The sequence below is a fragment of the Centropristis striata genome, chromosome 8 (genome assembly GCF_030273125.1).
Source record: "Centropristis striata isolate RG_2023a ecotype Rhode Island chromosome 8, C.striata_1.0, whole genome shotgun sequence".
NCBI lineage: Eukaryota > Metazoa > Chordata > Actinopteri > Perciformes > Serranidae > Centropristis > Centropristis striata.
In genome coordinates, this window is record NC_081524.1 from 10,577,445 (window position 1) to 10,599,913 (window position 22,469).

General features: G+C 38.4%; 2 protein-coding genes across 6 annotated transcripts; one reads left to right on the forward strand and one right to left on the reverse strand.

Moving 5' to 3' along the window:
- Window positions 1-917: 917 nt before the first annotated feature.
- casp2 (caspase 2, apoptosis-related cysteine peptidase) lies at window positions 918-11,949 on the reverse strand. Of its 5 annotated transcripts, none has more exons than XM_059338598.1 (13): window positions 11,805-11,949; window positions 9,798-9,961; window positions 8,980-9,150; window positions 8,799-8,873; window positions 8,434-8,601; window positions 8,126-8,195; window positions 7,563-7,654; window positions 7,050-7,232; window positions 6,485-6,613; window positions 6,288-6,378; window positions 3,541-3,729; window positions 2,354-2,463; window positions 918-2,234 (listed from the first exon to the last, which is right to left on the reverse strand). In XM_059338598.1, exons 2-13 carry the CDS (start codon window positions 9,945-9,947, stop codon window positions 2,100-2,102), a joined length of 1,563 nt encoding a protein of 520 aa, XP_059194581.1. In that variant the 5' UTR covers window positions 9,948-9,961; window positions 11,805-11,949; the 3' UTR covers window positions 918-2,099. The 5 variants fall into 5 exon arrangements, with proteins under 5 accessions (XP_059194581.1, XP_059194579.1, XP_059194583.1 ...); XM_059338596.1 differs by having other exon boundaries at window positions 3,529-3,729; XM_059338600.1 differs by lacking the exon at window positions 8,434-8,601.
- A 1,724-nt stretch (window positions 11,950-13,673) lies between these two features.
- Window positions 13,674-22,363, forward strand: rap1gapl (RAP1 GTPase activating protein-like). Its single transcript, XM_059338605.1, has 19 exons — window positions 13,674-13,744; window positions 13,887-13,940; window positions 14,055-14,145; window positions 14,339-14,374; window positions 14,470-14,517; window positions 14,692-14,889; window positions 14,970-15,067; window positions 16,351-16,429; window positions 17,539-17,592; window positions 17,689-17,772; window positions 17,859-17,959; window positions 18,054-18,183; window positions 18,290-18,451; window positions 19,626-19,697; window positions 20,731-20,817; window positions 20,902-21,057; window positions 21,132-21,215; window positions 21,941-21,960; window positions 22,053-22,363. The coding sequence occupies exons 1-19, from the start codon at window positions 13,674-13,676 to the stop codon at window positions 22,123-22,125; spliced, it is 1,698 nt and encodes a 565-aa protein (XP_059194588.1). The 3' UTR covers window positions 22,126-22,363.
- Window positions 22,364-22,469: the final 106 nt, after the last annotated feature.

The window sequence follows — 22,469 nt, forward strand, 5'->3', positions numbered from 1 at the left end:
AAAATACACTCCTGTGTGTCCTGTCTCTGATTCACAATATTATTCCGATAATGATCATCATATGCTTAAAAGTGGAATTAAAATTAAATGTTACCTATAGAAGGCTGAACAGGCAGTAAAGTGTGGGACTACTTCTTCAAAGATTGTGATGCGTTTGTGATTGTGAAGTTATACACTGTATGTACAATAATGTTAAATATTCTTTCAGAAATGTATTATTTTAAGAAAGATTCCTTCTGAGTACCTTTTCATAGTCATATCAGTGAGAAAAGGTTTATTTTCATTCCAGTTAAAAAAATTATTAGATGGGCCACCATATTGGTAAGTGCCCTCTAAAATCAGAATTGGTCTCAAAAGTCCCATAATGGTCAAAGTCTAGCTGTGACCAAAACTACTGTTTGAGGAAAAACTGTAGTAAACTGCAGTCAGTTGGCTGGAGACAGCAGCAACGCTGAAACTGCAGCAGAAATTCAGCTTTGGTGAGAACAGAAGGGATAAGATGAGTTATAACGTTTGTGTCACTCAAAATGTAAGTAAATGAGTTAGACAGCTTTTTCAAGTAACTTGTGACAATATTCACGATTATCCCAATGATGGAAATTCACCGAGATCAACTTATTGCAAGTGTTGCATATTGTAATCTGTGATAAAATCTGATTAATGGCCCCATTCCTATTCCAGACCTGGGTAACCTCCACCCTGAGCCCTTCACACACAGCTTTAAAGCATCTTTGTTTTCAGATGTTTAACAATCAATACTGTTTCTACCATATAATATGTTTTCTTCACTACAACACTGTTGTAACAAAACACACTGATCGGGGCTTTTCTGGGAAACATCAATGCTCACACACCCTTGAGAAATCGATATCTTGGTGGGGGGGGGGGGGGGTGCCAAAGAGATACAATATACTGTGAAAGCTCAACGGTCATAAATTCATTGGATAGATCATCCTCATATGGCACAGGCTGCTGTACAAAACTGCATATTGTTTATGGAAGACAAAGAAATACATCCATACTGCAAGAGATACAGAAAAACACCACCAAACAGTAGGCAGACTAACTAACTATGCAGCACCCACATTGGGAGAAACACCATTAAGGAGTCAGAGTTAGCGTAAAGGTCAGAGTTCACACTGTAGGTGTATGACCCCACAAGTAGCACCACATTCCCCTGGAAGCCCACCACCCTGACGGGAACAGATTTACAGTAACAGAGATGTTACTAGGTCAATTTAAAGTGGGTGCCCTTTATGAAATTTAAGGTAAAATATTTTCCAGATTGAAAACCCACAAATGAAAGATAAAAAAAAACTTTGATATAATCTTCCTTTAAAGCTGCGCTGTAGGTTTTTTCTTCTACATAAGGCAAACATAGAGAAAAAAACATTTAATCAGCACTGTAGCTGACTACGTCTAAAATGAAAGCTGTCATGACAGCAAAGATCATTATGAACTGGGACCATGAATAATATTGATGAAAAAGAGATGATGAAATGCATTCGTCTCTGCTGTGCTGCCCCCTGCCTGTCACTACATGAAAAACAAGAAATGGTCACATATTTTAACAAACATTATATACAGATAAAGAAATTGAGCTTAAAAATCCTTATAAAAACAATTTCATACAAAATAAAGCCACAAAAATAGATCTGTGTACAAAATACATTTTAAAAAGAGAGAGAGTGAAACCTCAAAGTAGCTGTGCAGGAAGAAAAAAATTCTGTCTTCGACTAAAAAAGGATTATCAACTAAACCCTCTAACTGGCATTGACACAGACACACAAATACACAAGTAAGTTGTATGCTAATACGTTGCCCATTTCCGAGTACATGTAGATTAACATAAACCCGCTCCTTTTTTTCCTTTCCAAGATTTGTGCGAGTGTATGCACGCGTGTGTGTCTGAGGAGGCAGTATTTACACAGACGATATGAATGAATAAATCCTCTGTTTGGTGAAGTTGTAACAGAGCAATGTGTGAGTGTGTGGTAGTAACTGGAGTGGAATGAACTGCTGCGTGTCCTTGCGGAGAGGCTTTAAGGAATGCTCTGTGTGTGTGTGTGTGTTAATCTGTGTATGTGCATATCTGCATGTCAATACTGGGGCTGGTACTTGGGGAAAAGGTAGAGATCTTTGCACAATGAGCTGGTGAACTCCGACATCTCTTTGCAGCGATGGTGGGCGGTGCCAGGAGCGTAACCCTCTCGCTCCTTAATGCGCCCGTTGACCTGGAAACAGACGGGAGTAAAAAGAGACAGAAGGTTTACAGTGATGTCTTAAACACATTTACCAAACACGAAGGCTTATTTTACACTGTGCATGCAGTAAAGGTCTCATTTATGTTCACCTGCACCATGATGTCTGCAAGGTGTGTGTCTCTGGAGTGGAGGCGCAGTGCTGTGTTGAGTTCTTGGATAAACCAGGATCCTCTCTTGGTGTTCCGCATGGCGGCTGTGCCTTGAGGAGCAAGAGATCAAACAATACAGCCTTAATACAACCAGATGAGATACAGGGACACAGAACCAACGAGGTGTCTGGTAGCTTGATGACTAGAAACAGAAACGATCGTCTAAAGTCATAAAAAACACATTTACATCCGAAACTGCGATAGCTGTCATGGGAAAAGCAGTCTAAGCTGAAGGAGAGCTGAAAAAAAGAAACTTTTTCAACCAATATGTTTTTCTCCGGGCACTTTAGTTCTTAAGGGGATAATTTAGATTTTTTTGAAGTTGATGGCAGTTGGCATGCCTCTAACCAGGCAGGAGTACAGCATGGAAGCTAAGCAAAGTACTAGTGTGGACAGGGCAACAGTAAACGTATAATAGTCACCAAAAACAAAAACAAAATCTGTTCAAGTGTAGCTATATGCACAACACTTTCCAATGGGTAACTGAAGTCGTTATGCTCTCTTCAAAGCCATCAAAGCCACCCAAATCACAAAACAGCACCAAAATAATTGATGGAGGCAGTGGTAGAGCAGCAACTCCCTGCTATCTACATTACACAGTTTGTGTTCTGCTAGTAGTGGGAAAAGAAGCAGGCTACGTCCTGATCAGACCTCCCTCTGGGTCCCTTTGCAGCCACAGAAGGCTTTACAACATTTTTCACTTATGTTGTGTACTTTCCAAACCTGTCAACAGACTTTGATGTGTAAAATTGGTGGAGTTCCCCTGAAAAGCCACCTACATCCTCCCATACTGTATTTTTTTGCAGTTAGTTCATGTACAGGCTGCATGCATCACTGGCAGAAAAAAGTCCACATTAAACCATAATTGAATGCATACAAGTGCAGGACAAAACTAGCAGAGAATAAAAACATACAGCCCACAAAATGAGTTTTGTTGGTTTTTCTGGTTGAAATGTTGCTACCTATATTTCTTCATTGCATGGGTTGCTGCACATCTCCACTTCCTCATTCATTTTCCCCACACATCACTGTTTTTCAATTATCTTTTACACTTCAGTTTAATAGCACATTTCATAGATGAATCCACCCCAGAATAGCAAAAGGGAAGGACTTACAAATTCTCTGACCTTTGAGAGATGCAAAGCCACAGATCATGTCAGACCGCTGGGGCAGTTTAATCCTGGGCCTCCCCAGGTCCCCTCGCTGCCTGGAGGTCGCATCCCCCTGTCCTTCTCTGCCAGCGTCCCTCTGTTCACAGCTTGGTGAGCAGGTCCTTGCTGGTCCATCTATCTGCTCCACTCCACAGTCCATCTCCTCTGGAAGACAAGAAAGGTTCAATTCAGCCAACATCTAACTAACTGTTTTTAATAAACATTTTCAGCAAACAAAGTAAAAAAATGTTTTTTCTATTGCCACATACTTCCATCAGTTTTGTGGGTGTTTTGACTTGGCAGAGCTAAATTAAAGCCTTTCTGTCTTCAGTCATGCTGAACCCTCATTTAGACTGCTCAGACTTTGACTTATCTGACTCAACCTCAGTGGTCTTTATTACAGCTCTTGCCAAAACATACAGAATTGCTTCTGAGCAAATTAAACACAAAGCTGTTTGGTGTTAAATGTCAAGCTTATGGTCGCTCACGCATTTTCTGCAACTCTGTGATAAACCACAAGCTGAAAAACAAATTATCAAACAAAAGGGACCATCCGTATAACAGGCATTCTCAATCAAATCCACCTTGCAGGATGGTCGGAGTAGCCGTTATTTTCATTTGTCATTACAAGTAACTGACTGTTTATTTTATTTTTCCATGGTCAGTGCACAGCGCGCCATTTTCTTTTGAACTACTCAAAACTAGTCACTGACCACAGTGGTCTGTGGTCCGTGTACTGACCACAGCAAAGAGTTCAATGTCCCTTCTACTCTCATTCTATTTCTATGGCACCAACAGTTTTGTTTGAGTTATAACTATGGAAGGAAGGAAATCTTACTCTAAGAAAAAAAATCTATCAATATATTTTTTAATGTGATATGGAATTAGACCATATCGCATATGTGGATATATATATATTTTTTTTTCGTTTGTAATATTTGTTATTCTTTTCTCATATAAATTATTTATTCCAGAAAAAATGGCCTATTTAATTTCATAGGCTATTTTTATTTAAGATAGGTTTTTTTTTAAATGTGCACTTTATGGAGCTTTGATTTTTTTTAAAAAAGGTACTCCTGTTATACAGTATTTATGTTCACTTAAATAAACGGTTTCAGTAAAACTACTTGTGACATGTCACATTTGACTTTGACTGAACATTTGCTCTCACTTTGCGATAAAAATATCAGGATATATATCACATATCGATATTCAGCCTAAATATATCGGGATATTGATCCATATCGCCCAGCCCTAGACATGACCTATTTGCATGACAAGAACATTTAACAAAAGCCATACTATTATAGCATTTCATAACTTAGTTGCCATTTATCCAAATTAGTTCAAGAACTTTTAAATTCCTGGAACACACATTCATAATCAATGTAACCCTGAAACAGTTATTATTATTATTGGTTTTTGCTGAGGCTATTAGGAGAGAAATTGGCCAAACAGATCTAATGGCAGCACACCGGTGGTTGGCTCTGTGGTGGAGCAAGGGAGTGTTCGACAGTAATTACGATTGCTCCTGAGGGGTCTGAGGTTTTGTCAGGGGCATCATCAGCCGTATAGTCAGACCATAACCTCCATCACAGAGACAGACTAATTTGCTGGGAGCCTGGTTATGTCACAGATTAATCACATTGTTTATGGAGTATTATTGCGCTTCTGTTATATTACCTTTTATCCGAGGCTCCAACAAAACACTTAAATATGACTTAGCATGGCACAATCCACAGCTTCTGGTCCTGTGTAACTGTCACACAGGAGCAGGAAGGTGACAGAGAACAACATCTGGACATGTGGAGTGACACATCTGTATTTTCCCTTACAGTAAAAGGTCTAATTATGTGGCAGGGGTCTTAACACATGTTGTAAGTCATTGATACATTTTAATATATGTGTATCATGATCTATGTGTCTGCTCCAGAGACCCCAACCTCTAAACTGATTTCTTCACATGTGAAGCCTGTGCTCTGAGATCCTCCTGGACATATAAACTCCTCACTCTATGGGAGAGCTCAAGTAAGCCCAAAAACCAAAAACGGAAACTTGTTTTGGCCACTTTTATTCATGACGTCACTACAAAAAACTTGTGACTGTTACATTACTTATCTCTTCCCAGCATAAGGCTGGAGGGGATAATTAATTCATTCAGTTTTTTATGTGTTTGTGTGTGCGCGTGAATGCCTGCATGTATCCGTGGGTCTGCAGCTTATCTCCCTAATATTTTGATGCACATGACTATAACTGTTTGCTCAAAGACACTTTTTAAAAACCTATTTAATTCATTCCTCATATAATTTCATAGACTGCGACCTCCTCGCTCTACTTAACCAGCTGCAAGTAATCAACAACTGCTTCAGTTTGGAATTTTGTTTCCACCAAGGAGAATAAAAAAGAGGAGATGTCAAGGGGTCAAATGGCGTCACATCATTGAGGTACAACACACATGCAATGAATCTGGAGCTGCGATATTGGCGGGTTGCAGCAGACTGCGCTTGAAATAGAGGAATGATTTCTGCTTAGGTACTCTTTGGGTGCACTTAGACTGACAGAACCAAGGTCTAAGATCGTGCTCCACCTATTGAGCCTTCCACAAGGACAGACCAGTTTTTACTGTGCATGCCCAAAGATATGATGCCCTTTAACCCAACCGCTCCTGTGTATGTAAATCAATGATAATAGAGGGATGAACAGGATCCGATCAAGAGTCTTACCTCCTCTGCAGGCCTGGATGAAAAACATCTTCGGCTTGTTCTGCAGCAGCGGACAGTGTGCATTGTCAAAGGACTCAAACACCCAATCCAGCTGAAATTAAACAATTGGCAAAGTTACACATCTGAAAGTGGACTGCATCTTTACGCTTGAATAAAATCATATGCAGAAACTAATAAAAAATAACACACAAACACACCTGCAGGAGCTGTCCGTCTGTACCGTATATAGCTCCCTCCACTCCGTGAGAGAGCAGACACACCACACAGCTGTCTGTTGTCCGGTGGTCTGACCGACGGCAAAAGTTCTCAATGCACGTCCTCATGCCCTGCACAGAGGACACAAAATCTGGTAAATTGCGGGTGTTGCTTTTTAAATACTGGACAGGTTGGTGAGGCAATCATGTGGTTACATTGATCATTCTGGTTTTGAGTTGGAAATCTATTTAAAGTCAAGGTCTCCTCACTCCCACTGCCAACACCCTTTGTAAGTGTTCTTCTAAAGTGTCTTTGAGGAAGACACTGTGAGCCAACATGGTTACTCATGCCAAGTTTCGCAGAATAAGCTAAATTACTAAAATTTTAAGTGTGTTTACTTTATGATAACACTGCCACTGAAAACGGGAAATGAGCTAAACAAACCTGCCAAGTTTGTTCCTCTCCCTTTTATAATTTACTCTTCTTGCTTTGGCAACTAAATAAGGTTAATGATTTGTGTTTCAAATAAATTTTGAGTGTGTGTGTGTGTGTGTGTGTGTGTGTTACCTGAGCAGTGAGGTCTCTGTTGACTGTCACCGAGTAATCCAGCTCTGTGAAGACCTTCCTGAGGACCTCGTCATCCACTTCGCCCCCCTTCCTAGGGTCAAGGTCAGTCGCAGCACAAGGATCAAAGGTCACGTTACTAATCACTAAAGCAAGACCACGAGGGGATGAAGTCATTCTGTAGGACTGGAGTGTGGAAAGGAAGAAAAACATGTTAAGATTTGCAGATGGCAGGAATTGATCAATTAGTCCAAAACAACCTAATTAAGAATAATACATTCTGTAAGGGTTCAGAACAATGTTATTGCTTTTGACAAGTGCCATCATTTTTAGGCCACTGATTCTGGTTTGTTCTGTGTCTGTTGTAATGTTTTGCAATGTTTTTTATGAGGTCTGTCCCATTTTGCTGTATCTTAATGGGATCTTTCTGCATAAATAAAAGACAAATAAATAAATAAGCATAGCCTAGTAAGTTACTGCAAACCTGACCTGACCTTGTGAAGAAAAGCATTTTACCTGCTGGCAATGAGAGAGGTAAAAGTCGGGAGTGCATGGGAGCACGGGAGTGTTGATGGGACTATCAGCATCCAGACTGAACTCCATGGACTCTGTTGCACACACAGACACAGACACATATGATCACAACATTAAACTCTGCCTGATACAAGATGAATTGCTGATGCCAAGCTTTCACATCATTGTGTGCCCCCGCTGGCCGGCAGCAGTTATGTGACAACACACTTTGTACTACAATGCTGTGAATGAGTCACTGTTGGGGCGTGGCGCCTGTAGGTACAGACAGTAACTCAAAACTAGAGGAACGACACTCCTACACGTCTCTTAGTGATAGGATTATTATATAAGAAACAGTTCACTGAGACTGAATTCTCTTAAGCTGCTGATGGCTAAAAAATGTTTTTGTGTTGCATTTTATTCAGTTACTTTTCTATTTAACATTGACAATTTTTTTTTCCAGACACCACTCCTTGTCTCCAAGGAAACAGAAAAATATTGACAACAACATTGGAGACAGAAACCTATTTTAACCTGAATGCAGGCCACACAGCAGCAACACTCACCGTGTGTCCTTGCTCTCTTGGCAGCAATTCCTTCCTGAGTTGGAAGTCGATAAGAGGACTCCACAAACCTCTGAAATTCAAAATGATACAGAAATTATTAATGACAAAACAATAGGTGCTTAATACAAACAAAAGACAGATAATGACAGAACTTGTTCTTCGCTGTGGCAGCAGCTGTTGTTTGTTGTTGGAAAATGACAACTGCACTCTGAACTTAACTATTAGGGGAACCTCCTGCCTGCTGTCTAACTACCTCAGCGGGCCATCTGGTTGTCTAACAAAAGATGGATGTTGTTTGTGATTCTCACATCGGTCTGCTTATCTCTTCCTCTTTTCTTCATCCTCCTATCTTCCTCCCTGACTGGGATCAATCCTCTGATTGGTGACTCTGAGGGCCGGCAGCTATCTGAGGCTTGGACTGGGCCTGATGAGGAGCTGCTCACCTTTCTCTCTTCTTCTCTGTCTACTGAAGATGTCTGCAGAAGACCATTTATCTTGAGCATACTGTTGTCAGAGATGTGTAACTTTCTTTGAATTGCGAGCATGTACAACTGAGCTGACAATTATTAAAAAAAACACATTATTCCCCCAGACATTATCTTATGTTCTGTCTAGGTCTTGTAAGAATGTCAACAGTGACAATGACTGCAGTAATCCTGCTCATCCTGCTCACCTCTCTCTTCTTTTCAGTTGTCTGCCTGACTACTCGCCCTGCATTTCCCTCTGGCTCTTCCTCAGGCTGAATAGTCTGTGAGCAGAAAACAGTCTAAAACTGCACTAAGTCTGGTAAGAATCTGCTGTGCATACTGCAGCTCTGTGTCCCTTCGGTGTGTGATGTCTGAGAGCACACTCACCTCTACAGGTGTCTCTCTGCTGTCTTTTTCTGGTGATTGTGCGAGTAGCTCACACAGGTGCTGCTGCTCAGTTTCTCGCAGAGCGGAGCAGAAGCTGCTGAAGGCTCTGGGCCCCCGCTTTGGCAGGAGTAGTAGTAACCGCCAGCTTCGTTTATGAGATGTTTGCTCGGCCTGGAATCAAGGAGATCAGACAAGAAAGAAAAACAACATGTAACATGTAATTGTTTCCAAATCAGAGGGCTTTCTCAATGCCAATCTTTAATTTTTTTGTCTTCTGTAAGTAAACCTGTGCCAGACCAAACATCAAACTCATCCCAATTCACATCTGACTTTAAAGGTTCTCTGAAGGGCATAACTTAGTGGATCACAACCTATTTGGCTAATGACTTTTTAAAATTCAACAATGTCTTGTCTTGTGGCCTCTCATCTTAGGTTAAGTCCATAGTGTCGACATGAATGGAAATCATTCTGGCCAAAGATTGTTTTAGTTTAATTTGAAAAAAAAATAACATGTTTGAAGGTATAAAAAAGTAAAAATATCTTATATTTTACTAAATAAAAACAATACAATTACATTTAATGATCCCTGTTATCATTTGTTGACCTCACAGGTTTATCATGTGACACATTTGTGGTTCTGACTGCAAGGTTGGGCTTAATCTTGACCATAACCTTTAATAAAGTGGCTGGCAGCCACCTATTTATAGCAAGTTAGGCAGGTGTAAGTAGCTGACATATGTTATATTTGCACATATGTTGAGAATCAGAAGGTTTATTGCTTGGGTCCTAAATGAAATGATTTATCAGTGTTCACATACCATGATGCTCTCTGCCATGCTCTCCGTTAGGATTTCATCTGCCTGTAATGACTGAATGAGGAGCTCATCCACCACCAGCTGTTTGCAGAGAATAGCAGAGCGTCTCCGAAGAGCCCGTTTGTCCTGCTCCAACATGCCACACTCCAACATTTTGCTTCAACAAACTGGGTATAGCACAGGTAATAAGACACATGAACATGATCAATAACAATAACAAGACAGAAGTTAGAGCACTGTAGAGTTTCAACAATGAGTTAAATAATCAATTATTGATTGAAAGCAAAACAATCCCCATGTATTTTGCCTATAAATAAATCCTTAAAGTAATTATTCATGGAAAAAAAGCAGAAAATGCAGTTTTCAGTCTCTTAAAATGGAGATCACCTGATTTTATCTGCTTTACATTATATTAAAATGGAATATCTCTGGGTTTTGAACTGAGAAACAACACATTAAAGAGTCTTTGTCGTTGAAAGACTGGAATGTTTGCATTTTCTCCATTTTCTGACATTGTATAGACCAAACGATTTATCGAGAAAATGATGTGCAGATAACAATAATGAATACAATTATCATTTGCAGCCCTTTTGCCACAATATAAGGAATGGCAGGCAATGTCAACCAAGGCTGCAACTAACGACAAGGTTTTTTATAGAATAATCTTGATTATTTTGACAATTAATTGTTTGATCTCCTAAACATTAGACACTGCGAGAAAAGCCTGCTACTGTTAAAATATAGAGCCTAAAGTGACCTCATTAAATGTCTTGTTTTGTAGAACCAATATTTCCAAACCTAAATATATTACATTTCGTCACACTGTTAAAATAATCGCCCAAGTCATTTTTTGTCAAAATTGTTTTTTTTTGCCTAAATCATCTCCTCATGACGCCGTCCACCTATGGTAAAATCGCCTACATCGTCAGTTGATCAGATCATGTGATTTTACCCCTTAAGATAATGGCCTATGTCAAGTGTGTGACTTAAGCGGATTTATTATGCCTAAGTCAAAATAAAATGTGAATTTTTTGAACATGCCTTTGTGACTTAAGCAAGATATTTTATTTTGAAGGTGTCTATATAAGAGTGACATGAGCGTGTCATAAACATGACATGGGATGTGTCATGAACATTAATGCTCATGATACTTGTCATGTTTCTGACAGGCTTGTGTGACTCTTATATAGACACCTTCAGAATAAAGTGTTAACATATCTTGCTGAAGTCACAAAGGCATGTTCAAAAAATTGCCTAAGTCATATATTTCTCTTAAGTAATCTAATTTACACACAGTGTTATTACTATGCCAATAGTCATCCTTTGCTTCATCCTTTTTGAGAGAAATGATCAATAAATGTCATATGTTACACTTTTGGTGAAGTTTTTTATATTTCCTGCAAAACTTGAAAAAATGAGTCAGGCGATTATTTTAACATGGTGACGATATATTACATTTACTTAAATGCATGACCAAGAAAAGCAGCATATTTGTTGCAGCGCTAATGTCAACAACTCCTACAAGGGAGGGATATAATGTGTAGTATTTTAATGCCTCGCTTCAGACAGCAGCGACACAGTATCGTTGTACACTTCACTGCTGCTGCTGCGCTCTTTCAATCAGACATGTTGCAAAATTGCTATAATTAAATTATACATCTGTTAGCGTATCATCACAAAACACTCAACGTTATCGATCATAAGTAATTACATACTTTTAAAGCCATCAAAAATACAACGACCACCAGTGCTAGCTGAACAATGCAGGTGTTTACAAAGGTAAAACTATCTTATGAGTTCGCGAAGACAATAGATACACGTACAGCTATAGTATATATTATCATATTAACAGATCGTCACGATGCAAGAGACTAAAGGAAAGTTGTAATGACAGTTAAACGTTGATTGCGAATTATCAATGCTAACTAGCTAGCTAGCTCACTTCGGATTGCCTTTTTTTTCTTGCATTAACGTGAGCGAAATTGAATTCCTTCCCAACCAGCTTCGTACCGTTTCTCTGCTTCTGCAACAGAAGGTCAAAGCCGTGCTGAAAAACTGGAGAAAAATATCCACTTGTGTTACACTATTTCAGACAAATTAACAACATCCCGTCCTCACTCCACAAACCAACTTCCGCGGGGTATGAGAGCTGCAAGGGAAATGGGCGGGGCTACAAAGTCGTTGTTTGGGATTCTGACCAATGAGAGTAGATTACAGTTTGAGTGGCGTTTCAAGTGTCCAATCAGCTGGTTTATTACAGACTGGTGCCATCTACCGTTAAACTACTGAAAAATATGGACTTCAAGGGCATTTTGAATTTGAATCCGTTTTCTGTAAATAAGTAGCCAATTGATAAGGAGCACTTTGGAGATCGACACAAACAGTTAACTAATAGAAAGCCCTTTATCTCGAAGGGGATGGTCTGTTATTGGCTGAAAAGAAAAAAACAGCATTTCATTATGATATGTAATGACCTAATGTACAGTGGTGGGAAGTATCATGAGATTTTACTGAAATAAAAGTATTTTTTTGGTGGTATTTTTATTGAAAATTAAATTAACAATACAGACAAGTATTGGGCCTGTTTGACATGTCTATTAGGAAAAATGTCTAGGAAAAATAAATATCTATCCCTTCATTGTCTATGATGGGTGAACAGACCATTTTTTTGTCTTTTGTTGTTTGTTTTTTTAAGAAACATTAACTCAGGGTTTACAACTTTTGGGGGAAAATATGGTTTTGGTATATTGTCTTTTTCCTTTACTGTTATTTGCTGTATTCTTTTTCTTTTTACTTTAAATACAATTTTCTTTATTTAAACGATTTGTGCTCATTTAAAAAAAAAAATTATTTTTTAAATCTGATATTTAATATCACTACTGCTATCTCTCTTTTATTTAATCATATAATTTATGTATTAATTTTATTATTTATATATTCATTTATAATTTTAAGCAGTTTTTTAATGTGTCTAATGTGTAGAAACTTAGAAAGAACTTAGAAAAAGAAGGCATCAAAACTGAACAACTCATTAATATATATTCCCTGAAAATTTCAATGAACAAAACTGTTAACAAAAAAGGTTAAAAAACAAACAAAAACTTCTTCCACATCTGATCAAAAGATATGCAAAATAAATTTGATCTTTCTTTAAAGTTTCTAAGTAGTGTTAAAAGTGAAGCATTTTTACTTTGTTATTCACAAGTCCAAAATGTAACTTTTATCAATTTGGTTAATACGTACTCTGCATCCTCTCTTTAACAACCATACAAACATTATCTGATAAAGAGTTAATAGGAATGTAATTTGCATCATGTTGAACACCATTTAAATGTCCACACTTCCTTTATCTGCTTCTCTCTTTCTTTCAATCTCTCTCTTTTTGACTTCCCTCTCTCTCTTTCTCTCTCTATCCTTCGTCTCACTTTGCCCTCCCCTGCTGTCTTTCTCCTCACCCTCACTGTGTGTGCTGTCAATAATTGATGATCCTTACTGACTCAAAGGGTAACAGGTCTGGGGGAAAATGTCTCACCCATTTATTTATTTATTTACAAGTCCATCTTTAAGTTCAGTCAGTCTGAGAAACTGCTACGAGTGTTTTATTCCAGCAGGAGGAAACGACGGCGTGAAGCAGCCAGACCGTGTCCGCTTCATAGTTCGTGGCAGCTGCAACACCTGTGAGGCATGAGCGGGTTAATGCTGAATGTCTGGCTGACAGCAGGACAGAGGGAGGAAAGGGAAGCTTAAATGAGTGAGAGGCAGGGGGCAGCGAGGAGGAGGAGTGACAGAATGATAGAGTGAATTAATTCAACCTTAGCCAGCCCTGATTGACTCGGTAGCAAACTGGCATGTACAAACATTCACAGTGACACCAAAGCCATGGAGAGAGAAAAGAGGAATGACATGTCTTTCTCCAGAAAGAGAAGTTTCACTTTTGGGGCATATGGAGGGTGAGTAAAGACTCTGTTTGTCTCAAATTATGGCTGACATTTTCAAGTCATTATAGCGACATAAACTGAATGATAAATGACATTATTTTTAGATTTAAGCAATCCTGTCTGTGTAAGATGATCCGTTTTCTTCTTCGAGTAGTTCTCACTTCCTTGTTTACAGTGTGGACAGATTCACATGTGAGGATGAGACGAGGTAAGGGTTTTATTTTCCATCTTATTGCAGCTGTTTCGAGCTAACTTTCAAGATGTATTGTCATTACATGAGAATTAGAAGGGATGAATTGTGTAAATTAACCTGTTGCTGCAGACCTGATTCTGCAGAGGACAGCATACTGGACATCCTGGACTCTCCTGCCAGTGACAGAAAGCCTTTCCTCTCTGCCAGCAGCAACCAGAGGGTGATATCATTATCATGTCCAGCGTGCAACTACCCTTTCTATTTTAATTGACTATACTTAAAGTATCTCCATATAAAGCATTTTTGAGAAGTTTACATTCGCAACTGAACAATTTGTCATGTTCCTCTTCCTCCCCGTGTTTCTTCTTCCCTTTCTGTCTGCATCTCTGTCTGCTGCCTGTTGTTCATATCAGGACACAGAGCTGTTTGAAATCATTGAAAAGCTGCAGGTGAGTTACAGCATCATTGATCCTGTGTAGTGTTCAGTGGTGTCTGAGCAGGAGAAGTTTCTTATCGTCTTATCAATACTCCCCTTGTCCATCAGGGCAGCAGGATCGATGAACAGCGGTGTGAATTCCCTCCTCCTCTGAAGGTGAGTCTTCAATCTGAGTATAAAGAACACACAGAGTCGACTCTATATGCGGGTTTGATCCTGTGTGTGTGTGTTGATACTGACCTTTCTATGAACGCCGCAACATTTGTTTCCCCAAACAGCAGTAACGACAGGCCCTCATCATCATCCGCTGCTCCTTTGTGTCTATTTTAGTCTCAGCTTTTTATGATAGGTGGAGACCTGCCGCTCATCCTCCCTCCCAAGCTGGGGGGGTACTGGGTAGACCCCCCTCTGGAGAGGCTCGTAGATGTGAGTCCCACCTCCTCCCATTATGGCCTCGATCCAGAGAGCTACGACATCATGGAGAGAGACGGGGAGGCCAGAAATTACCACGAGTTCTTTCGCTCAAGAGTAAGCCGACTTTATCTAAAGTCCCAAGGAATGTCTTATCTTTCCTGGACTTATATTTTATAATCTTTTGTTCCCTTTAGTACCATCACTCATTCACAGCGGTGGACCCAAGCTTGGGGCCTCTGGTTCTGTCTGTGTGTTTGGAGGAAGAGGAGAGCAAGCTGCGGGTGATACTAAGGTTGAGATCTTGGTCTATTAACTATTTTTGCATAATCAAGCACAATTACAATTCACAAGAGCTGCAACCACATAAGTGCATGCATCCACGTGTTCATGCATTCACACATGCACAACCTCACAAACACTTGACCTACAGGCTAAATTTCAGTCTCTTAGGGCAAAAACTGTGACCCCCCCAAAGCTTTGTGGACTGACTGGGCTACCTCGCACTACGGAAAAGGAACTGCCAAGATCAGTAGGCGTGTTTCAATTTGGCACTTTTCCCTCTAGTGAGCCACTATGGGTGTGACTTGGGAGAGAGGATCCGCCCAAGATCTGCCCAACTTCACCGGTTAGCAGCTCAGGTAGCGGTTCAGAAAGTACCTGCCTCAGGTAGGTACTTTCTGAACCGTTACTGAGCGTAGTTTTCGCGCATGTCTGATTCATTTGCAGACTGGTGCAAATTGGACGCTGAGGGGTTAACAGCTCCTGCTCTCCTGACTGCAGCAGGGAGAGTCTGCTGCGGGAGGACTGGGCCGCTTGTGAGTGCTTTGGGATGGCGCTACTCGTTAAGAAGAGTAGGAACGAGTCTCGAATAACACCAGAAAAAGTCGCTAGATTTGTCGCTTGTCACTTTTTTGAAAAAGAGTCGCCAGAGGGGTCTGAATAGTCACTAAATATAAAGTTGCTAAGTTGGCAACACTGCTTGCCGCGTCGGTCTGTTGTCACATTCAGACTCTGTTGGTTAGCCGCTACAAAAGTACCTATATGGGAAGAGAGGCCGAGGGGAACTACTGGTGATGCCTCCTACAAGTGTCTTCTACAGTTCATGAGTTGAAGGGGCGTGGCTAAAGTAACAAGGAACAGCTCATGAGTTTGGCCAGGGTAGTGAAACTGTTTAGAAGTAATGCACCTTTTTGCTGGCCACTGCCACACAAGGGTCTAAGGGCTTTTTGACAGTTGGCAGTTCATCAGCTGTCATTTGGTGACAGTCCACTTCGATCGTCACTCTCCCGTTTATCTATCTGACATGAAAACATACACATACACACTTAACCTCCAGGCCAAATACAGCCACCTAGGCTGAAGAGAGTGGTTTCTAGAGGGCGGGGACATTTTTGTGGAGAGTTGTTGCTTGCAGCTAATCATACTGTGGGAAAAACTTCCCAGAACTTCAGCTGGGAGTTTGACCTACATTGTACAGAAAGATGCATGCATTTCACTCCAGACATTTTTTTTAAAATTGTCTTTCTATGTAGTCGCAGTTATGCTTCATGAATGTTTTTGTTTCTTGTGTCACAGAATGAAGGAGTGCTCTCTGCATGGAGTTTTCTCTGTCTCTCTTTTCCCAAACATCCCATCTGCTGTTGAATTAGCAAAGGTTTTTATTATATATATATTTTTTTATGTATTAACATGTATGAAGTATTTCAATTGTAGCTGGTCGAGGTGGAGCTAAATTTATGTACTTTATTACAATGGGGCTGTTAAATTGATAATAATTCATCATGTTTTATAAACTGAAAGTGGTTTCATTTCAGTAAAAGTAGAAATACCACAGTCTTAAAATACTTCATGTAAAAATCCTTCATTTTTCTAATGTTACATGAGTAAAAGTATTATCAGCAAAATCTACTTAAAGTATCAGAAGTAAAAGTACTTATTATACAGAATATTATATTATTCTGATTTTAACACTAATTAATACATGCATGATCGTTTTAATGTTGTTGTTTGTCCACGTGGAGACACTTTTAAACACATTGTGTACTACAGGGTAGAGTGGTAGTTTAGTAATGCAACATATAATGTATGTATATAATGTATATAATATTAACCTCTGCAATGTAGTATAGTGTATAAGTAGGAGTAGATGTATAAAATAGCATAAAATGGAAATACTCAAGTAAAGTAGAAGCACCTGAAAAGTTTTACTTAAATACACTATTTCAGTAAGTGAACATATTCCAAAGCTGTAAACTTATCATACAGTCATGGAAAAAAATATTAGACCACCCTTGTTTTCTTCATTTTCTTGTTTTTTTTAATGCCTGGTACAAATAAAATTACATTTCATTGGACAAATATAATGATAACAAAAACAGCTCATAAGAGTTTAATTTAAGAGCTGATATCTAGCCATTTTCCATGGTTTTCTTGATAATGATTTTGGTTATTATCTAGAAAACCATGGAAAATGTCTAGATGTCAGCTCTTAAATTAAACTCTTATGAGCTATTTTTGTTGTTATCATTATATTTGTTCAAACAAATGTACCTTTAGTTGTACCAGGCATTAAAATGAACAGAATATTGAAGAAAACAAGGTTGGTCTAATAATTCTTTCCATGACTGTATGTTCAGTAAAAAGTACAATATTCCCCTCAGAAACACATCGAAATGGAAGTATAAAGTAGCATAAAATAACAGAATTGTACTTGAGTACAGTACTTAATGCTGTATAATAAAAAATGACTCGTATTCTCTCTAGATGCTCTGTGACAGAGTGACTGTCTCAAAGTTTGAAGCGGTCAGCTACCTCAAGGTAACGCTCTAAAAAGACTTTCATAACTAAAAATAAATGACCATTTACTGTAGACAAATATTTCCAAAGCTTATCTCCCTATCGCTCGTCCCTCAGGCTCCAGAGCTCATAACTACCTTTGATGAACACAGAGTGTCCCCTAATTTCAAGTTTGGTGTTTTGTACCAAAAGGACGGGCAGGTAAGAAATTGAGCATAAAATGTCCTGTATTAGCACAAATGAGTGAAATATGGCACCAAATCATAACCACATCCATCTCTCTGCAGTTCACTGAGGAGGACATACTCAGTAACAATGAGGAAAGTGAAGAGTTCAAAGAGCTGCTTTCTATTCTGGGAGAGACGATTCAGCTGCAGGGCTTCACAGGGTAAAGTGCATCATGTTGATGTTGTTTTCGCCGGACGAATGACACATGAATGTGTAAAATCACATGATTTATTCTTCTCGCTGCATTTTCTCAGGTTCAGAGGAGGCCTGGACGTGTGTCATGGTCAGACAGGAAGCGAAGCCGTCTTCACTTCCTTTCACGGAAGAGAAATCATGTTCCATGTCGCAACCAAGCTGCCTTTCACAGAGGGCGACCCGCAGCAGGTCAGTTACTGTATCAGCTGGGTGATTCAGACAGTTTCTCAGAGATTTTTTTGTTGGGAAACAAGTTTCTAGATGACACACTGACTCACTTTTTCTGTCTACACAGTTACAGAGAAAAAGACACATTGGTAATGACATCGTAGCGCTGGTCTACCAGGAGGGCCAGACCCCGTTTCTCTCTGATGTTATTAAGTCTCACTTCCTGCACTGTTTCCTGGTGGTGCGGAGGATTCAGGGTCCAGAGGAGACAGGTGAAGCTACGTACCAGGTGAATCTGTCGTCCCTATCATAAGTGGGGTAACTGGCATCTTGTTTGGGGTTTGGGGGGGATCTATTGGCAGAAATGGCAGGTCTGGTCATGCAAGACTAGAGCCCAATAAATGCTGGATTTTTGAGGCTGGTACCTGTTATCTCAGGATAAAGAAAATCCAATATGCCTGCTGATATTTTTTATACATAAACATTCATCCTCAAAAACCTCTTGGATAGGGGTATTCAAATTTGGATCAAAATATGTTCCTCTTCTGACATTTTCTGGTTGAAAAATAAACTCGTCACTGCTCTCTGGTGGACAGATTCTGCAATTCTAGATGACCTTGTCATTTCTGCACACAGATTTTTGTTATTGATAGAAATCCAATTTTTGGTGCTTTTTAATGGTTTTGTGAATGCTATACAGACATAGCAAACTTAAGACTTATCTTTTTAATTTGGCTTTTACTTGAACCATATTTAAATATTTTTCTGCTAATGCATCTTAGTGTTACAACACTTTTATTTATTTATTTACTATCATTTATTAGTATATATATATTATCATGCTTTACTTTTTAATTATTTATTCTTTTAGCTTTATTACTTTTTATTGCCATTATTATTATTATTATTATTATTAATATTTACTTTTGTTTTATTTTATCTTACTTTACTTTATTTTTTATTTATTTTATCTAATTAATTTCTAACCTGCCTCCAGTGTTTCCTCAATGCTCGACATTGAGATGGCTCTTCCTCAGTTTGTGTATTGTGTGATCATTATTGATTTTCCTTTTTGATGTGAATCACTTTGTGTTACATTTCTTTTGTATGAAAAGTGCTATACAAATAAAGTTTGATTGATTGATATATATTGAGAGGAAAAGGAACATACTAGGACAGGGTTTCAAAGTTTTTTTTTTTGTTTTTAATTTGTAGAATGATTTTGTTTGTTGTTTGTTTTAGGGTTTCTGTGCATATTAGGTGTGATTTCAATGACACCGTGGACCATGTTGGAAAGTGTTTACACGTGTCATCCCTGGGATTGTTTGTCTTCACTATCCATAATATCAATCAATCAGTCAATCATTTGACAATCCTGATCCGTCATCAGCTATCGTTGCTCGATAATTACAGCTTGTATAGTTCATCAGTCCATGTCTAATATTTGTCTCTCCTCTTCACAGGTGTCTGTCACAGCCAGAGAGGATGTTCCTCCCTTTGGTCCGGTCCTCCCGGATCCTCCCATCTTCACAGATGTAAGAAACGACACAAAAAGCTGTTTTCACTCCATTAAATACTCTAAGAAATACTGTGTGTGTCAAAGCAAGAGCCAAACTTTTAATGTTCAGTCTCTGTTTCTTTGTTGTCATCTACAAGTAGCACACTTCTCAAATGGAGATCAAAATGTTTTCCCCAGACTGATTACTTATTTTTTGCTTTCCATAATTTTTGGAGCTCTTTCACAACCAGCCACAACCTTTTTAACTTCCTCCAGCTTTGAGCAGCCCCCTCATTTCCTTTGTGCATTCAGAAACAGGTTTGTTGCCAAGTAGGTTCTCACTCACAAGGAATGTTGCCTCTGTGTTAAGTGCATACAATAAACAAATTAAGATGAGAACTAAAATGAAAATATGAAAAATGTTATAATGAATATGTACAATATATAACATATATAATATATAATATAATGGAAAAAATTATTAAACCATTGTTTTTCTTCAATTTCTGTTCATTTTAATGTCTGGTACAACTAAAGGTATATTTGTTTGGACAAATATATTGATGACAACAAAAATATCTCATAATAATTAATATTATTAGCAATATTAGAGCTGATATCTAGACATTTTCCATGGTTTTCTTGATAATAACCAAAACCATTATCAAGAGAACCATGGAAAATGGCTAAATATCAGCTCTTAAATGAATCTCTTATGAGCTATTATTGTTGTTGTCATTATATTTGTCCAAACAAATGTACCTTTAGTTGTATGAGGCATTGAAATGAATGAAAAATGGCAGAAAACAAGGGTGGTCTAATAATTTTTGAGAAAGCTGTACAATTTTATGGGACACAGTCCTGTCTTTGTCTTCTGGCCCAGTCTGAGTTTTTTATCCTTATTTTGCCCCCCAGGGCCCTTTTTAACAAACCTTGCTTTGTTCATCCATCCAGTTAACTTTTGTATGACCACCTGTCCTGCCTGAGTCCAAACCTTTCTAACCTCAATCACGAGGGTACAAAATTATTACAGATATGCTTCACAAGTCTTCCTCTGTCCTGTCTTTCAGCGGTCCCTGCTGAGAGACTTCCTCCTGACCAAACTCATCAATGCAGAGATCTCCTGCTATAAGGCTCAGCGGTTCAGCAGACTGGAGGTGGAGGATGGAAACTATTTATATTTGTGTATATCCAAGCTCTCTCTGCCATGTCTGCTCACCTGTCTCTCCTCTCTTACGAAGCTGCGCACTCGTTCGATGCTCCTGGAGAGCCTGCAGGCTGAACTCTCCACCCGTTCCCAGTGCATGATGGGGGATCCATCCCTGTCAGCTCTGCCGTCTGCTGAGGGTGCTCGGGGGGCGTCTGAGGGGAGCGGGGGATTCATTGAAAACTTTAAGGTAAGTTTTAGACATATTCTCCCAAACTTAACTTTACTATTTTACCATTTATCCTCTTGAATCTCTGTCACCAGAGAGCCATAAGAGTGCGGAGTCACTCTTTCGAGACTCTTGGCGTGCCGAGGAAGACTGGGGGCAGCGCATCACAGAGGCCAAAGGTACAAATACATCAAATGAATTTAACACAATAAATATTTATTGAAATCCTTGAGCTATATCATTATTATTATAATTATTATTACTATTATTATTATTATAGTTATTATTAGTCGTTGTTTTTCTTATTTTGATTAAAATTAATGCAAAATGTCTTTCTCTCACTCTCTATTACTACTTTATTAATTATTATTATTATTATTATTATTATTATTATTATTATTATAGTTATTGTTAGTAGTTTTTCTTATTTCAATATGTACCTTTTTATTATTTTTGATTAAAATTAATTAAAAATGTCCCTCAATTTATTTTACTACTTTATTATTATTATTATTATCATTATCATCATTATATTATTATAGTTATTAGCAGTTTTTTAATTATTTTATTATGTATTATCAATCTTTTTTATTAGTTTGATTAAAATTAATTTAAAAATGTATTTCTCTCACTCTTTTTTACTATTTCATTGTTATTATTAATTATTATTATTATTATTATTATTATTAGGCTGCTATTTCCTCGGCTTGTCCTCTATTCATCCCCACCTTATTTATTTATTTATTTCATTTTTTTTGTTAACTGTTTTATTTCAGTCCTTGTCCTGTTTGTTATTGTCTTGCCCTTTTTCTTGCCATGCAGTAAAAAATAAAATAAATAAAAATAAAAAATGTAAAAAAATAAAAATCCTTGAGCTTATATTATTTTCTAACTTCCCTTACAGACGGAGAAAGATGGAGACGGGTAAGACTTATAAAAACAGGTGAAAATTTGATCTTTCGTAGGATGACTTGGAAATACAGATGCTTTTCTGTGTATTTTTTCCTGCCTTTTAGTGACAAATCTCCTGCTGACAGTTTGGGCCCGGCTGAACTCAGAGACCAAGCAAGTCCTCAAGAAGAGACATAAAAGAAAAGATCAAAATTTAAATGTTAATATATTTATAGACATCGCTATATGGTCACTACTTTATATCCTGCTGGATGCTTTAATGTAAATAGAGAGTAAAAGTAAATAGAATTTCTGAGAATATAATTATTTTACTGTCATAGCAGTGATATTCTACATTAATGAAATGCTAAATATTGTATTTCAGTGAAATGTTTAAGAAATTAAACACTCGGGTGAGGCTGAAATGTCTGGAGTTTACACTTCTGTGTTTTTATTGTCAGTAAAAGAGTTTTACTTCAATGAGGGATTTAAGTAGAGGAAGTGGAGGAGGGGGCAGCATTGTGGAACAGCAGAGGAAATTA

What these genes read in the sequence shown, in the direction of transcription:
- casp2 (XM_059338596.1), bottom strand. Translation starts at nt 9,947, where the DNA reads ATGTTGGAGTGTGGCATGTTGGAGCAGGACAAACGGGCTCTTCGGAGA. An exon ending in GAAGAGATAAGCAGACCGAT is followed by an intron (nt 8,196 to 8,433) that starts GTGAGAATCACA and finishes TTTGAATTTCAG; the next exon opens with AGGTTTGTGGAGTCCTCTTA. An exon ending in ACCTCTCTCATTGCCAGCAG is followed by an intron (nt 7,233 to 7,562) that starts GTAAAATGCTTT and finishes TCCACACTCCAG; the next exon opens with TCCTACAGAATGACTTCATC.
- rap1gapl (XM_059338605.1), top strand. Translation starts at nt 13,674, where the DNA reads ATGGAGAGAGAAAAGAGGAATGACATGTCTTTCTCCAGAAAGAGAAGT. An exon ending in AATTCCCTCCTCCTCTGAAG is followed by an intron (nt 14,518 to 14,691) that starts GTGAGTCTTCAA and finishes TGTCTATTTTAG; the next exon opens with TCTCAGCTTTTTATGATAGG. An exon ending in GCGCATCACAGAGGCCAAAG is followed by an intron (nt 21,216 to 21,940) that starts GTACAAATACAT and finishes CTTCCCTTACAG; the next exon opens with ACGGAGAAAGATGGAGACGG.